Genomic DNA, 17,650 nt, shown 5'->3' on the forward strand with positions numbered 1-17,650 from the left:
TCAGTCTGCTACAACTGAGTGGTTGCCTTCCAGGAATTTCCTTTATTGTTTTGTAATCATATTCAAACATACCTCACATAACTTACATTTAATGAGATGGTAACTAATTTCAGTAGATAGTTGTCAGTTTTCTTTCCTTGATACATGCTTAAAGGTAATCTAATGTCTATGAACACATACACATTACTCATAAAATCATAAATAAGATTTATGGTTGCATGTTGAAGTTCTTTTAACTTTCATACTTGAGCCAGAACCACTTACGTATTCGAGACTTCATTAAAGTAGTCCTGTTAGATAACACTGTTTAAAATAAATTAAAAGCTTCTCATTAGTCACTGACCCATTGAAGTCATGCTTTCCATAAGTGCTATAATACCTTAGCGCAGGAGCATCATTGTCTGAAATGTGTGTTTGGGATACACAGTGCCCTTGTCCAAGGGCCTCAGTTCCTTCACGTGTCATGGACATAGCCTATTTAAGTTGAACCAACTTGCAAACTTGCAGAAAAGAAGGGGAAGATGTGATATGAAATATGAAATGTGCAGAATGTGACGAAAAGGTATACAGTGAACATGCCAAAATTACCTTTATATGTATTCAGCTTGCTGTTTTAATCCAAATATTTAAAGAGTCTGTCTTCCTGTGTAAAAGTGTGTCCTAGTATTCCTTTAATCTCTTACTTTTTCCTAAATGTTAGAAGTACGTTCCCACCAGATTAGTACATAAAAAGCAACTATATGCAAAATATATTGCGTCTACACACGAACTTTGTTTCAAAGTATGCATAAATTCCTCACACAACCCGTTTTTAGCAAGGAAAAATGTGAAGATGTGACAGTATCAAAGTGCATCTCATACAGAAAGTGGTCTAAAATCCAGCAGCCTCTGAGATTTATATCTTTTCGACCTGTGCAGAGTAAAAAATTGCTTGCTGTTTGTGCTCCATGCCACTGAGTAAAATGTGCAAAGTTGGAAGTGACAACAAAGTGAACAACCACCACCTCAAAAGAAAATATTTTACACGAGTTTATAAAAATTATTTCCTCCCAAATGTATCACACTTTTGCAAGATGTCTGGAAGTAGGAATTTGGAGAATTTACATATTTATATAAGCAAATGAAAGAAATGGTTTCATGTGTGAGAGGAAATGTAACACACAATTTTGCATCTACAGGGTAATTTCAAATGATTGAAGCGATTTCACAGCTCTACAATAACTTTATTATTTGAGATATTTTCACAATGCTTCGCACACACATACAAAAACTCAAAAAGTTTTTTTAGGCATTCATAAATGTTCGATATGTGCCCCTTTAGTTATTCGGCAGACATAAAGCCGATAATCAAGTTCCTCCCACACTCGGCGCAGCATTTCCCCATCAATGAGTTCGAAAGCATCATTGATGCGAGCTCGCAGTTCTGGCACGTTTCTTGGTAGAGGTGGTTTAACACTGAATCTTTCACATAACCCCACAGAAATAAATCGCATGGGGTTAAGTCGGGAGAGCGTGGAGGTCATGACATGAATTGCTGATCATGATCTCCACCACAACCGATCCATCGGTTTTCCAATCTCCTGTTTAAGAAATGCCGAACATCATGATGGAAGTGTGGAGCACCATCCTGTTGAAAGATGAAGTCAGCGCTGTCGGTCTCCAGTTGTGGCATGAGCCAATTTTCCAGCATGTCCAGATACACGTGTCCTGTAATGTTTTTTTCGCAGAAGAAAAAGGGGCCGTAAACTTTAAACCATGAGATTGCACAAAACACGTTAACTTTTGGTGAATTGCGAATTTGCTGCATGAATGTGTGAGGATTCTCTACCGCCCAGATTCGCACATTGTGTCTGTTCACTTCACCATTAAGAAAAAAATGTTGCTTCATCACTGAAAACAAGTTTCGCACTGAACGCATCCTCTTCCATGAGCTGTTGCAACCGCGCCGAAAATTCAAAGCGTTTGACTTTGTCATCGGGTGTCAGGACTTGTAGCAATTGTAAATGGTAAGGCTTCTGCTTTAGCCTTTTCCGTAAGATTTTCCAAACCGTCGGCTGTGGTACGTTTAGCTCCCTGCTTGCTTTATTCGTCGACTTCCGCGGGCTACGCGTGAAACTTGCCCGCACGCGTTCAACCGTTTCTTCGCTCACTGCAGGCCGACCCATTGATTTCCCCTTACAGAGGCATCCAGAAGCTTTAAACTGTGCATACCATCGCCGAATGGAGTTAGCAGTTGGTGGATCTTTGTTGAACTTCGTCCTGAAGTGTCGTTGCACTGTTATGACTGACTGATGTGAGTGCATTTCAAGCACGACATACGCTTTCTCGCCTCCTGTCGCCATTTTGTCTCACTGCCCTCTCGAGCGCTCTGGCGGCAGAAACCTGAAGTGCGGCTTCAGCCGAACAAAACTTTGAGTTTTTCTACGTATCTGTAGTGTGTCGTGACCATATGTCAATGAATGGAGCTACAGTGAATTTATGAAATCGCTTCAATCATTTGTAATAGCCCTGTAGAAGAGATAGTTTCTGTATTAGTTTACTGTAAACAAAAGTAACAGCTCATATTGTTTACAGGGTACATGATCCATGAAGCAGTTTCATGGAGTACATACCATAAACGCTGGTTTTTCCTTCCAAGACGTTCCTCAAAAGAAAAATATGATGAAAATCTGGATAATGAAAGAGGAACTAACATGATTATCACAGCTGATGAAAACTTTGATGACATAAAGGTAAAAAACAGTAATACATTGAATAAAAGTTTAATAGTAACAATAAATTGGTTCTATGTACATATACTCCTAGTAATATTGAATAATTGCTTCCTAATGTTCTGCAAAATTAAATGTTTGGTCATAACAAGTTTTCGGCTTCCTAGGCCATCGTCATCTGATTACTAAGTGTCACAAACACAGATCAAATTATGTAAGGCTTGCACAGATATTATTAATACAAAAGGTATAAAAAGTTACATGTATGGAGGTTACATAGAAAATATTTCTTTTCATCACATAGAAAGTTTCATTAAATGAAAAAGGAAACAGTTTTTTATATTCGGATACATTTAACAAATGATGAAAAATTAAGTTTAACTGAAAATTGTCATCTAACATTTATATAAGTGAAACTTCATTTAACAGAGGAGAAAAAGGATACCGAGTTTGATCATCTGCATTACAAAAAGACTAACTCAGGGCATGGTCACCTGGTCCCAGTTGTAGACTGTCTCTCTTTTAAAAAATAAATGCTGTAATAATCCACTCATTAATATAAGATTATTATGTTAAAAGTTTAACACTATAAGGCAAGTATTAACATTAGAAACTGTGTATATGCCTGGAGGCAGCCAGAATAAATTCATCCACTATTTGAGTGTGAAAGCACTTGATAACTTCCAACAACCTTTACAAATAATTTCAAACCTTCACAAAACTTTTTCACATTGACATCTTTCACAAAATATGGAAGGAAAAAAGTTTATTGCTTAATCTTTTTTGCTGTTCGTGCAGTAAAACTGCTGCATCAAGCATGAAGTTTTAATTTATTACTTATTTCCTACTACTCTGTATACAGTACATTTTGCAGACAGTGTCTACATGTACCAAAAAGGTATCAGCAAAATTACCATTGTGCAACACATACCTTTGGAGATATGACATAAACATTGAGATGCATTCAAAGCCATATTTTTCTTAAAACTGAGTGTAGATTATACAGACTACACTCAAAGTTCAGGGAGAAGAAATAAAAACTTTGAGATTTGCTGATGACTTTGTAATTCTGTCAGAGGGAGCAAAGGACTTGGGAGAGCTGCTAAATGGAATGGACATTGTCTTGCAAGGAGGATAATATAAAATAAACATCAACAAAAGCAAAACAAGGATAATGGAATGTAGTGAAATTAAATCAGGTGATACTTAGGGAATTAGATTACGAAATGATATACTTAAAGTAGTAGATGTGTTTTCCTATTTGTGCAGCAAAATAAATGGTGGCTGGAATTGAGAGGGTGAAAAATGTAACTGGTAATGGCAAGAAAAATGTTTCTGAAGAAGAGAAATTTGTTAAGATCAAACACAGATTTAAGTGTTATGAAGTCCTTTCCGAAAGTATTTGTGTGGAGTGTAGCCACATATGGAAATGAAACGTGGGTGTTAAATAGTTTATACAAGAAGAGAAGAGAAGCTTTTGAAATGTTGTGCTGCAGAATAATGCTGAAGATTAGATATGTAGATCCTTTAACTAATGAGGAGATACTAAACAGAACTGGGAGAAAAGAAATTTGTGGCACAGCCTGTCAAGTAGAAGGGTTTGGTTGATAGGTCTTATTCTGAGACATCAAGGGATCACCAGCTTAGTATTGGAGGGAAGTGTGGGAGTAATAATCACAGAGAGAGACCAAGAGGTGAATACTGTAAGCACTCAAAAGGATGCAAGCTGCAGTAGTTACTCAGAGATTTAGAGGCTTGCACAGGATAGAGTAGTGTGGAGAGCTGCATAAAACCAGTTTTTGGCACTGAAGACCATAACAGCATACTCATCCAGTATTTGAGTTTGTGACTGCCAACAGACTTCAAACATAAATGAGTGTTTCTAAACTTTCTCTCACTTCAATGCTAGATGTAAAATATTTGACCCCGTTGACTCATTTATAAAGTACAAAGTTTGAAGCAGTTTTATACATGGGAGTTAGTTTAGTAAAGAATAGAAGAGTTTACTGGTTTAATACGAATCTGGAATTCTGTATCATGTTTTTGTTTGTCTCCAATATTTCCAGAAGGGCCATCCTTCAGCTTTGCTTAACGAAGTATAAAACTTCACACTCTTAAGTCATATGAGTGGTTTTCTGTTAAAAAGATTATTGGCAAAGGTTCAATTCTTCTTTCTTAATCTCATGCCTCTCTCATGTTCAGATAATCTAATTGCCTTAGCTCTGACAGACTGACCGACTAACCAGTATATACAGTGTGGTTATAATTAAAGTTCCAGGTCCAAAACACTGTAAGCATAAGAACCATTGTTCAGAATTACATCAAATTTGAACTGAACATTATCGAATAGAAGGGAAAAGTTGTGTAAACAAATAAAAATTTGCAAAAATCTTACCCCCAGATGGTGCTGTAAGTGACAGAATATGCATAGGATGCCAGGTACACAGCTGTTCCGCAGTTTGCATCTGAGCTGCTCGGCAAGCCTATCTCAAGCAGGATTGTGTGTTGCTGATAAAGCTCTTCTACTACAATGGTGACTGCACGCTAGTTACTCTGCAGAAGTTCTGGACACTCAAGGGTATGAAGAGGCATTTATCCACTGCTGACAAGGCTCTGGAGAAGTGATTGCACTTCAAAAGACCCAATCTTTTTGAATGTCAATGTGGCTGTGGGAGAAAAAAATTGATCTGACGTCAGTAGAAGGTGTGGTTGCAGTATTGCGTAGAAGGTGTGGTTGCAGTATTGCATGTGCGATTGAGTGGTGGTGTGCAAACATGCAGTGCATGGGGAGTTGTATGAGCTTTGGACTTGCCTGTGGACATGGTACATAAAATTCGACAAAACACCCTGCTTTGCTATCTATACAGAATTACTTATGTTCAGAAGTTGCTTCATGCTGACCTGCATGAAAGGCAAATGTTTGCTCTAGAATTTCTTGCTTGCATGGAAGTGGACAATGAATTGCCATGGAACATTCTGTGGACAGATGAACACCATTTCTGCCTGCAGGGACATGTCAATACACAGAATTATACAATATGGCCAACAGAAAATTTGCATGCACATCAGCCAATACCACTTCATTCTGCAAAGGTGACTTGTTTGATGGCATTGTTTATCATAGGGCCATATTTTATCAAGGAAATGAGTCCTGCAGTTCCTCATACCTATATTACCACTCGTACACACTATGAGAGTCTGTCGTTCACCAGCATTGTTCCAACCCATCAGCAGCGTGGATATGTGGGTTGGATCATTTTTATGCAAAATGGCACTACTCTGCACATTGCACAGCCAGTGAAACAGCTGCTGCAAAGGAAACTTTGAAACTGCTTAAACTGTCAGCTGCCATTTCTATTGTATAAGACTTCATACACAACTGTAAGAATAGCTAGCCTACAGAGTGGTGCGGCAACTGTTATTTTAGGAAAGCTGGACAAGAGCAGAAATGATAAGTGAACAAATTAACATAGTAAAAAGAAGATTTACTGAACTTGTATTTCTGTAAGCATACAGAGGCTCATTACAAATAATGCAGCTCGGTGTCAACAAGGAAGAGGCTCTCTGAACTAAAGCACAAATAGTGGTGTCGGAGTATTGACTAGGCGCCACCTACATAGACTCAAAGCGCGAATGGGCAGTCACTGTCATCGACCATACCATATTGCAGAGGTAGAGGCGGCTCATGGTCCAGAGCTGCTGGAGGTGTGGCTCAGTGTACAAGTGCCTTTGAGTCTGCCAGATCCCACCCTAATGCTACCAGTGTGTGTTGGAAACTCACAATTCCATTGCTAACTTTGATGCTCGTGGGGTGGTTTCGTTACATGATACCACAATTTCCCTATAGCCTGGCTGTACAGATAACATGTTAGTCAGCGTGACTTCTAGCTGTGGGGTTATCTGAAACGTGCTCAGATACAAATGTAGCTGAATTGAAGGCATGCATTGCACTGCACATCCTGAATGTGATCCATGAGACACACTGATCTGTTGGGAAAAGTACTGTTTCTTGATTTCAGTTGTAGCAGAAAACTGTGAACAGCTTATTGAACATGTTACACCAGTCTCTTGGCAATTAATAACAGATTTAATTGTTGTTTTGTGTGGCTTTTGGTCTCAGAACAATTAAAAACTAATATTAGTGTTGCTTTTTATGCAGTTTTGGCCCCAGGATAATTAAAATAATTAAAAACAGATTTTCCTGTCTGATATGTTACAACCTTGCTAAGGGGATGGGCTTACCTGACTAAAAGTACCAGAACTGTTGAATGCAAAACTTATGTGATCATGTATCTCGCACTATAAGGTTGGTTTAATGTGTGAATCACACCGTAGCTGTTGTATTGTGGTTCATGTGTCATTTGTAATAGAACCCATTTCCATTACGGTGCCTACGATGCCATATAGAAGGGGGACATTTTTGGTAGTTCTTTTTATTTCTGTAACATTTCGTTCTTCTCCAATAATATTCCTTTAAAGTTTGACATCTTTCTAAGTACTGGTTCTTTTGTGTGTGTGTGTGTGTGTGTGTGTGTACATAAAAGGAATTTCAGGAAGAATAATATGGATGTATTTCATCTTAAATTGTATTTTAGATATATTTAATGAGTCTTTTCCTACTGGATCTTGTCAAATAAATGTAAATAGTAAACTTAGATTACACCAGGAACAAAAATTTCTAGTGCTAGAAAAAAGATAACTTCGTAATGAATTAAAATCGAACAGAAATCCTGATTTTGTTATGTATGTCAAACACGATAATGTTTTATTTGGGAAAGCTGTAGTAGCAGCTAAAAAAATAGCAAATAGTACATTTATTCTCAAACATAAAAGTAAGCAAAAGCATTGTGATCACTTGTTCAGTCAGAATTAGGAGCCAAAGTCAATAGTCAAGAGATTTTGAAAATTAAATTTGGAAATATTATAATAAATCCTGTTCAGCTGTCAAACTGTTTCAACAAATTCTTCTTAAATGCAGCAAGATCGGAGGTAGATATGGCAACTTAACAAGACAAAGCAAATTTCATAATCTTGGTAAACAAATGGAACTCATCTTTTAAAGTGTTTGAAAGAAGCATCCAAAGGGTTGTGGAAAATGAGAAACTGTCTTAAAAAAGCCCTTGTCTGGGTGGGATGAGATACCCACTTCTGTAGTCAAGAGTGTACATAACATAATTTCACAACCACTGTCAGTTATTATAAGCTAGCTTTTGAGCAGGGATGTTTTCCAGATGTATTGAAATATGCCGAGAAAAAACTATTATTCAAATAGGGTTCAACAGAAGATATGGGATACTGCCCTATCTCTCTTCTACTAGTCTTCTCCAAAGTGTCGGGAAACATTGCAGCAAGATAGATTTAAAAATGTCTTCTTTTAAATGACACAATTTTTAAAACCCTGTTTGGATTTCAACAGGGAAGAGCATTGTAAATGACTTCAGTGAGTTTACTGATAAAATATCTCCACATTAGATAAAGCTAAAAAGGTCTCAAGAATATCATGTGATCTTACAAAAGTGTTAGATTCAGTGACCCACTCCTTCCTTCTTCACAAATTACGGATATAGGGAATCAGGCCACTGCTTTACAGTGGTTCAACTCTTACTTAACAGTTAGGAAAGGAGGAGTAATTGTAACTTCCAGTTCAAGAAATTACTCCTGAAACTGGAAAAAAATTTCCCTGAGGAATTCTTTAACATTCAGTATTGATTCCCAATCTTTTCCATTTCTGTGTAAACAACTTATCACTTGTCATTGATGTTCATTAAATTTTATTTACTGACAATATGTCAGTTCTAATTGGAAGTGTGAGGTACCTGAAAGAATTCCAGGAAGTGTCAAAAATACTCTAAAATGTCTTGCATAATGATTTTGCCAAAATGGACTAAAACTAAATGTAACTAAAACTAAAATGTTGCAGTTTGGAGCTAAAGCATTAGAATGGAGTGAAATAAAGGCAACTCACAATGATCAGGATTTCACAGATGCAAACAGTGTGAAGTTCTTAGGCATAAATCTTGATAAAAATCTAAATTTAAAGGTTTACTGCTTAGCAAGTAAACTTAAAAGCTTAGCATTTGCAGTGTGTATTTTGCCATGTTTCACAAATATAGACAACAGAAAGGTAGTCTATCACCACTACTTTGAGTCAGTTATTCATTCTGACAAAATCTTTTGGGGAAATTCAACAAATGCCATGAGACTCCTAGTATTACAAAAGAAAATAATTAGGAACATGTGTGTTGCCTGCAAAACAATGGTTATCCTGTTGACCACTGTTCTTATTTAAAAATACTGTTATATGGGGTTTAAAATGAATTAAACGGCAGTAATGTATTTAAACATAGAGCTTAGTTCATTGGAAACCCACGTCGGAGGTTAGAGTTCTCCCCTTTGTGTGTTTGTGTTTGTGTCTTTGTCTTTAGTTAGATTAAGTAGTGTGTAAGCCTAGGGACCGATGACCTTAGCAGTTTGATCCCACAAGAACTTACCACAAATTTCCAAACATAATGTTTATGTACTGTCTCCCCATTAGTATGTTGGTCACTAAATTTTGGTGAAACATGCACACACATTTCTTCTAATCTCTGCAATATATTGTAATGACAATAATGAAATGTACTTGTGAAAAATTGTAAGTACTAAAGGACTATTTATATTTATTTTATAGCGTAATAACTATTACTAAAATTGACTGCTTATGTTCAAAAGTAAGGTTATGTAGAAAACATTCAATGAAAAAGTCTCTGTGGAGCATCATAACTGATTGGTCATTTATCTTTCATTAGCACTTAGATCTTCACAGTGTGAGATCATTATTTCTGGACCCAATGTGTATAGTTTCTGATAATGCAGTCAAGTCTGTGACAGCTGAATGCAGTCTGATTTTTGATCTTTCTGGATCAAGGTTGAAATCATTCACCATAATCTAAATCTTCAAGAAAATTTTGGCACAGTCTGTTAGCCCCCTGCGGGTTCAGGGGTAAGAATAGGCCCGTGGTATTCCTGCCTGTCGTAAGAGGCGACTAAAAGGAGTCTCAAACGTTTCGGCCTTATGTGTTGGTCCCCTCTCGGGTTTGACCTCCATCTTTCTAAATTCTTCCGAAGAACGAGCCAATTGGGGAAGTGCACCTTGTTTGGTGCGTTGTGTCCATTTTGCGTTGAGAACTTTCGCCAGCTTATTCGTCGTTGCATTGCAGTCCTGCCCGCCCTCCATCTCTTGGGCATGGGTACATTCCTGTGTGCACTTTCCACCTTGCGCTGTGCAGTGCCATTTTCTGCACTGACGACGACCGTGGACCGCATGTCACCTAACATCCAGCACGGTAGCCAGTCCGTTGTGGTGGGGCCGCCATGTACCCTGTTGGTTGTAGCCCCCTGACAACACAGGGATCGCTCTACTGATGCCTGCGCCGTTAACTCCCCACATATGCCAAGGAGTAGATGCCCATCTCCCTGGGGCATCAGGACTCCCGGCAATGGCCATCCTGCCAGGTGGCTATTGCTGCGGCTGGGTGGCGCCTGAGGGGAGGGCCCTTGGTCGGAGTAGGTGGCATCAGGGCGGATGACCCGCAATGAAGCGTGGTACATCATCTCTCACTGGCGGCCAGCCACCAGCAGTCTCTAAGCATTTGAGGGCTCATTTTAAAGCTAACGTTTATGACCCCAAATCGTTCCTCTCCCTGGCCACACCATGGGAGGAACGAAAGGCAATGAATGACAGTGACATGTATTCACCCAGGTATCTCGTCTGTACCACAGCTGATGGTGAATCTTTTCTATCTGTGAAGCCTCAGTTCTTTGTAGAGCATTTAGAGGACAAGTTTGGGGAGGTGGAGGGCTTGTCCAAAATGCACTCTGGGTCAGTTTTGATAAAAACGGCATCCTCTGCCCAGTCACGCAGGTTACTTGCTTATGACAAGTTGGGGGATGTTAACGTTACCATCACCCCACATGAGAGTTTAAATATGGTCCAGGGTATTATTTTCCATAGGGACCTACTTTTGCAGTCTGATGACGAGCTGCGCGCCAACTTAGAGTGTCGAGGTGTTCATTTCGTCTGGCGCGTTCGTCGGGGTCCGAGGGACAATCAGGTTGCTACCGGTGCCTTCATCTTGGCCTTCAAGGGTGATGTCTTACCTGAAAAGGTTAAGGTGATGGTTTACCATTGTGATGTTAAGCCATATATCCCTCCTCCGATGCGGTGTTTTAAATGCTGGAAGTTCGGTCACATGTCATCTCGCTGTACTTCCAGCCTCACATGTCGAGATTGCGGACGCCCATCTCATCCCGATACTCCATGTGCCCCGCCTCCCATCTGTGTCAACTGTGGAGAGCCTCATTCACCTTGCTCGCCGGACTGGAGTATCTTACAGAAAGAACGCAAAATCATGGAATATAAGACCCTGGACCGACTGACCTACACTGAGGCTAAGCGGAAATTTGAATGGCTACATCCCGTGCGCATGTCATCATCTTATGCCTCCACTGTCACTCCTGCTCCAGCTCCTTCAGCTGCAAGACACACAGTCAGCTCTCAGAGTCAGAGGACCTCACCTGCCCACTTGATGATGGGGGCCACTTCTCTCACTGTTGCTCCCACACCACCTACCTCGGGAGCAGCACCCTCTCAACCACTGGGGACACCAGTCCCCACTTCTAAGCCGGAGAAGCGTCAGTCTTCTTCGGCGCCTCTCGCTCGGAAGGGATCCCTTGGGTCACTCCCTTCCCAGGTTCCTACCAGCGGCACAGCAGACACCAACCAGTGGCTGAAGAAGCCACAGGTCGCTGGTCGTCAAGCTTCGCGATCGTCTTTGATCCCGGAGACTGACTCCAATAAGCCCTCTCAGCAACGGCAACCAAAGGAACAGCAAGACAAAGCGACACTGAAGACCCATAAGACCAAGGCACCTGCGATGGCACCTACTCCACCGCTACCTACAAGCTCTCCATCTGAGGTGGAGATTCTTGCGTCCGCTGAGGACCTTGATCTCGCCGGTCCCTCAGACGCAATAGTTAGCACTTTCCCAGGTGCCCCATCAGAGGCAGTAGGTGACCCAGCAGCGTAATTTGCCTTCCCAGTCCCTTCACGTCTTTTTCAGCCATGGACAATATCATCCTCCAGTGGAACTGCAGAAGTTTCTTCCACCATCTAGCTGAGCTGCGACAGCTTATCAGCCTTCACCCTTTCTTCTGCATTGCTATTCAGGAAACTTGGTCTCCAGCAATGCGAACCCCCACCCTCCGTGGCTATCGGGGTTGTTATAAGAACCGGGCAGCTTATGAAAGGGTGTCTGGTGGCGTCTGCATATATGTCCTTAACTCTCTTCACAGCGAGTCTGTCCCTCTACAAACACATTTAGAGGCTGTCGCTGTTTGGGTGTGGACGCCACAGGCTGTTACCGTCTGCAGTCTTTACCTTCCACCGGAGGGCGATGTAGCGCAGCATGTCCTGGCTGCACTGATAGCCCAGTTGCTGCCAACCTTCTTGTTACTGGGCGACTTCAACGCCCATAACCCTCTGTGGGGTGGGTCGATGGCGACAGGTCGAGGCGCCACCATTGAGCATTTATTGGCACAGCTCGATCTTTCGCTTTTAAATGATGGTTCCTTCACACACTTCAGCGTGGCACATGGCACGTACTCCGCCATCGACCTTTCGATCTGCAGCCGTAGCCTCTTACCGTCTGTCCAATGGAGAGTGCATGACGACCTGTGTGGTAGTGACCACTTTCCGATCTTTCTGTCACTGCCACAGTGTCAGTCTTCTGGGCGGCCTTGCAGGTGGGCCATGAATAAGGCTGACTGGGACTTGTTTTCCTCCACTGCTGCTATTGAGCCTCTCTCTAGTGATGACATTGATGCGGTGGTTCAATCGGTCACCACCGGCATCGTTACTGCCGCCGAATCTGCCATTCCCCGTTCTTCTGGGTCCTCTCGGCGGCGGACTGTGCCTTGGTGGTCGCCTGAGATCGCTGAAGCGATTAAAGATCGCCGGCGGGCGCTCCTGCGTCACAAGCGACATCCCTCCATTGAACACCTTATCGCCTTCAACGCCTTATCCGCCAATGCAAGCAGGAGTGCTGGGAGCGGTATGTATCAACCATTGACCTCCATGTCACTATCGCAGGTCTGGGCCAAGATTCGACGCGTCTACGGCTATCGGACCCCTGTCAGCGTCCCTGCGCTCTCACTGAATGGAGCAGTTTCTACTGACTCCGACGTCATTGCAAACCGCTTGGCAGAGCATTTTGCTCTGAGTTCTGCTTCTGCCAATTACCCCCTGGCCTTCCGCTCCATTAAAGAGCAGATGGAATGTCGGAGCCTTTCGTTTCGCACCCACCATCCAGAATCATACAATGTTCCATTCAGTGAGTGGGAATTTCGCAGTGCCCTAGCCGCTTGCCCTGATACCGCTCCTGGGCCAGATAGCATCCACTGTCAGATGCTGAAACGCCTTTCAGTGGACTGCCAGCGACGGCTACTTGACCTTTACAACCGTATTTGGGTCAAGGGTGAGTTTCCGTCGCAATGGCGGGAAAGTATTGTTATCCCCATTCTGAAACCAGGCAAGAACCCTTTGGAGGTGGACAGCTACCGTCCCATTAGCCTCACCAACGTTCTTTGCAAGCTGCTTGAACGGATGGTGAGCCGGCGCTTGAATTGGGTACTGGAGTATCAGGGCCTTCTGGCTCCATCTCAGGGTCGGTTCCGTAAAGGCCACTCCGCCGCTGACAATCTGGTGAGCCTGGAGTCAGCCATCCGTACTGCCTTTGCCCGCCGTCAGCACCTGGTCGCTGTATTTTTCGACATGCGGAAGGCGTACGATACGACATGGCGTCATCACATCCTTTCTACACTTCATGGATGGGGTCTTCGGGGCTCTCTGCCGATCTTTATCCGCAATTTTCTGTCGTATCGTACCCTCCTCGTGCAAGTCGCGGCCTCCCATAGTTCGTCCCGAGTCCAGGAGAACGGTGTTCCACAGGGATCTGTTTTAAGTGTCTGCCTGCTTTTAATAGCCATTAACGGCCTCGCTGTGGCGGTGGGGACATCTGTCTCAGCGTCCCTGTATGCTGACGACTTCTGCCTTTACTACAGCTCTATTGGCATTGCAGCTGCTGAACGTCAGCTACAGGGCACTATCCGTAAGGCGCAGTCTTGGGCTGTAGCTCATGGGTTCCAGTTTTCGGCAGCGAAGACCTGCGTTATGCATTTCTGCCGGCGACGCACTGTCCACCCGGAGCCGCGGCTTTATCTTGACGGCGAACTTCTTGCAGTGGTGGAATCACACAGGTTTTTGGGGGTGGTTTTCGATGCCCGGTTGACTTGGCTGCCTCATATCCGGCAGCTTAAACAGGTGTGCTTGAGCCACACCCGCTGGGGCGCCGACCACTCTACCCTGTTATGGCTCTACCAGGTGTTAATCCAGACCCGTCTGGATTATGGGAGCCTGGCTTATGGCTCAGCATCCCCATCTGCGTTGCGGGTGCTGGACCCAATCCTCCACAGCGGACCAGCCCAGTGGACAGCATACTTGCGGAGGCAGGTGTCCCTCCATTGCGGTTAAGGAGCCAAAATTTACTGGCCGCTTATGCTGTCCATGTTTTTAGCTTGCCCGGGCATCCAAACTATCGTCTCCTGTTCCCGCAATCGGTCGTCCATCTGCCAGAACGTCGGCCCCGGTCAGGTTGTACGATCGCGGTCCGTGTCAAAGAGCTTCTCTTCGGGCTTAGGGTTTTCACTGTTACACCTCCTTTCCGGGCCACTTTGCGTACACCCCCATGGTGTGCTCCTCGCCCTTGCCTTCGGCTCGACTTAGCACAGGGCCCGAAGGACTCAGTCCCTCCAGAGGCCTTCCGCCGCCGCTTTTATTCCATCCTGGCCAAGTATCAGGGCTCTGGCATTGTTTACACTGACGGTTCGATGGTTGCTGGTCATGTTGGTTATGCGCTAACTCTAGGAGACCATTCCGAACAACGTTTCTTGCCAGATGGCTGCAGCGTTTACACTGCTGAGCTGGTCGCCATCTTTTGTGCCCTAGAGTATATCCGCTCCTGCTCAGGTGAGTCCTTCGTTATCTGTAGCGATTCCCTGAGCGGTTTATGAGCTCTCGACCAGTGTTTCCCTCGTTCTCGTCTGGTGATGGCTATCTATGAGTTCCTGCATACTCTTGCCCGTTGCGGCCACTCTGTGGTCTTCGTGTGGACCCCCGGTCATGTCGGTATCCCGGGCAATGCACATGTTGACTGCCTGGTGAAAGAGGCCCACCAGTAAACCATCTCTGGATGTTGGCCTCCCAGAGACTGATTTGCGGGCAGTCTTACGCCGCAAAGTTTTTGCGCTATGGGACGATGAATGGCGCGAACTGACAACGCGTAATAAACTCCGTGCTGTCAAGGAGACGACAGCTGTGTGGCGGTCATCCCTGCGAGCCACTTGCAGGGATTCAGTAATCCTTTGCCGGCTCCGCATTGGCCACTCCCGGCTGACACACAGTTATTTACTGCGCCGGGAGGACCCTCCTCTATGTCGCTGCGGGGCGGCTTTGACAGTGGCCCACATTTTGTTGCCCTGCCCCCTTTTAGCTGTGGTCAGGCAGACATTTGCGCTGCCTGATACGCTCCCTGCCCTTTTATCTGATGACACTGCTATGGCTGGATTAGTTTTACGTTTTATTCGGGCAGGGGGTTTTTATCGTTTAATCTGAGTGTTTGTTATGTTCTTTTGTGTTGATTCTGGCCATTGGCCTACGATTTTAATCTGAGTTTTTAATGAGTTTCTCGGTGGTTGGCTTTTCCTTTTTTGTTTCTATGGTCGGCCAGCCACAGTCACACTCTGTGTGATTTTAGTTCATCTTGTCTGGTCTTTGTCTAAGTTTCTCTTGTTCTGTGTCGTCTGTGATCTATTCTGTTACACGTTTTTATTCTCTGTGGGTGTTTTTGTATTTGGAAAAAGGGACCGATGACCGTAGCAGTCTGGTCCCTTTAATCCCACAAACCAACCAACCAGCCAACAGTCTGTGAATTACTTTTCACTACTTTTAATCATTACTGCTTCTTAAAATTGATAACATCATTTTTATATCTTTGCATTAAATCCAGATGAGTTGGATGTGATTTTCAGTAAGTGTTTGTATGCATAAAAGTAGTTTTCAGCAGGAATTTCACACTAGGGTGGGCTTTGGAACTGACATGGCCATTTTTCTCACTTTACATAACACAAGCATATAAAGTGAGTTGATTGTGACATTTGTTGTAAGATCAGGGGATGCAGGGACAAAATAAAGCTATGATATTTCTTCATGTTCTTCATCTGTAAATCTCTTTTAAGAGAATGTCTTCCTTTGTATTGTGTTGCCCAGTGCACATTTGTAACTTTTTTTTTACAGGTTACTTTCGTTGGCGAAGTTGTTCCTACCCATGGATTTTCATCTTTCAAGTTTTTGCCAGGAACTGATGACAGTATAATAGTAGCACTCAAAACAATGGAGACTTCTAAAGAGGTGCGGACATTTGTTATGGCATTTACAGTTACTGGTAAAATACTGCTTAAAGAAACTCCTGTTGCTGAGATGAAGTATGAAGGCCTTGAATTTATTTAAAATTCCTGTTATATTAACAGGGTGAAGTTAACTTGTTCATTTTGTACACATGCTGCAGGCATGATTAGAGATGACCTCATGGATGAAAAGAAGTACAGTCTTCTGTACTGAATAGTCATAAGTGTCAGTAATGAAATTTAGAACATTACATTAAAATTTGTAATTACCATGATCTGCATTAAGTTCATGCAGAATAGTATGTAAAAAAAATGTGGCTGTGCTAAAGAAAGTAATTTTATTCTTGAATGTAAGTGTACGTTGTATATTGTTAAAGAATAAATAATTTATTTCTGTAATCAATGTTAAAATTTTTTGTTAGACCAATTCCATGTTAGCTGTATCAGCAACATTTTTCAAATTGGGGCAATTCAGGACCACCAATTGTGAAAATGACAAATTTTTTATTTCTCAAACATCAGTACTTTTATTCAGGTCACATTCTTTAGGCTGTTAAGTTCTGTATGACCTACTTTTCATTGTTGTATAGCTTGATATAATTATGTCCTGGTTCCAGTGCTCACCTGCTTGCTCATCTGTTGCAGAAATACGTACAGAGAAATAGAACGTGTTTTTAATGAACAACTCTCACAAGTTAAAATGAGATTTAATACGTTGCCTATGTGCTTGTTCTGAGCTTGGTACAAACATATCTGGCCAATTAAAAAAGAAGCTATTTGTGAATTGGCAGACCTGAATTTCCATGATGAAATCTACAAATATGAGTGATGGTAGAGTTTTAAAAATAGGCAATGATGAGATTCTTGTTAGTGTTGAAACATTATTGGAGTCATTAATAATTCCTTTCCAAAAATATAGTTATAAATCTATTCCTGTTAAGTGTGGATGATAAGATTTTTGCGAATGAACATGGATTTCATCAGATTATTTATCAGCATTTATTTTTTACTTGAACTATAATTATTAGTAAAGGATTAGTGTGATTCAATATGACATACTCATTTGTTTCTGGGCAAACATTTGCTAAAACAGTAGAAAAAACACACACAAAAATGATTAAGTTTTTAATGGTAAGAGGTACATTCCTCTGACGAAAATTAAAATAGGCAGGATAGTTACCCAGTAATGCCATAAAAATCATTCTCTAATTGTGCGTATGTTTCTAAACTGGAAAAAGCATCTTATACAAGGACTGTCCCAGAAGTACCAGACCTGATGACTATGGTAGAATGTACCAGTCTTATAAAGCTAACATCTGAAGTTAGATAATGTTAGACAATGCTATACTGTTTGGTATTTGTTTGGCAGCCATCAGTTGTGAACACTCAGCAAATTTGTAAATATGGATAAAATGGTCATTATGTGATACAGCATTCTC

General features: G+C 42.2%; 1 protein-coding gene across 1 annotated transcript in view; it reads left to right on the forward strand.

Annotated features, from left to right (window-relative positions):
* The window catches only part of LOC126235867 (soluble calcium-activated nucleotidase 1), a gene marked incomplete in the record, with an annotated part of 21,862 nt that extends 5,252 nt beyond the window's left edge, over nucleotides 1-16,610 (forward strand). The window contains 2 exon segments of the mRNA XM_049944770.1: nucleotides 2,575-2,732; nucleotides 16,102-16,610. Coding sequence (XP_049800727.1) covers nucleotides 2,575-2,732; nucleotides 16,102-16,314 — 371 coding nt within the window.
* Between the last annotated feature and the right edge of the window lie 1,040 nt (nucleotides 16,611-17,650).

The sequence above is a fragment of the Schistocerca nitens genome, chromosome 2 (assembly GCF_023898315.1).
Source record: "Schistocerca nitens isolate TAMUIC-IGC-003100 chromosome 2, iqSchNite1.1, whole genome shotgun sequence".
NCBI lineage: Eukaryota > Metazoa > Arthropoda > Insecta > Orthoptera > Acrididae > Schistocerca > Schistocerca nitens.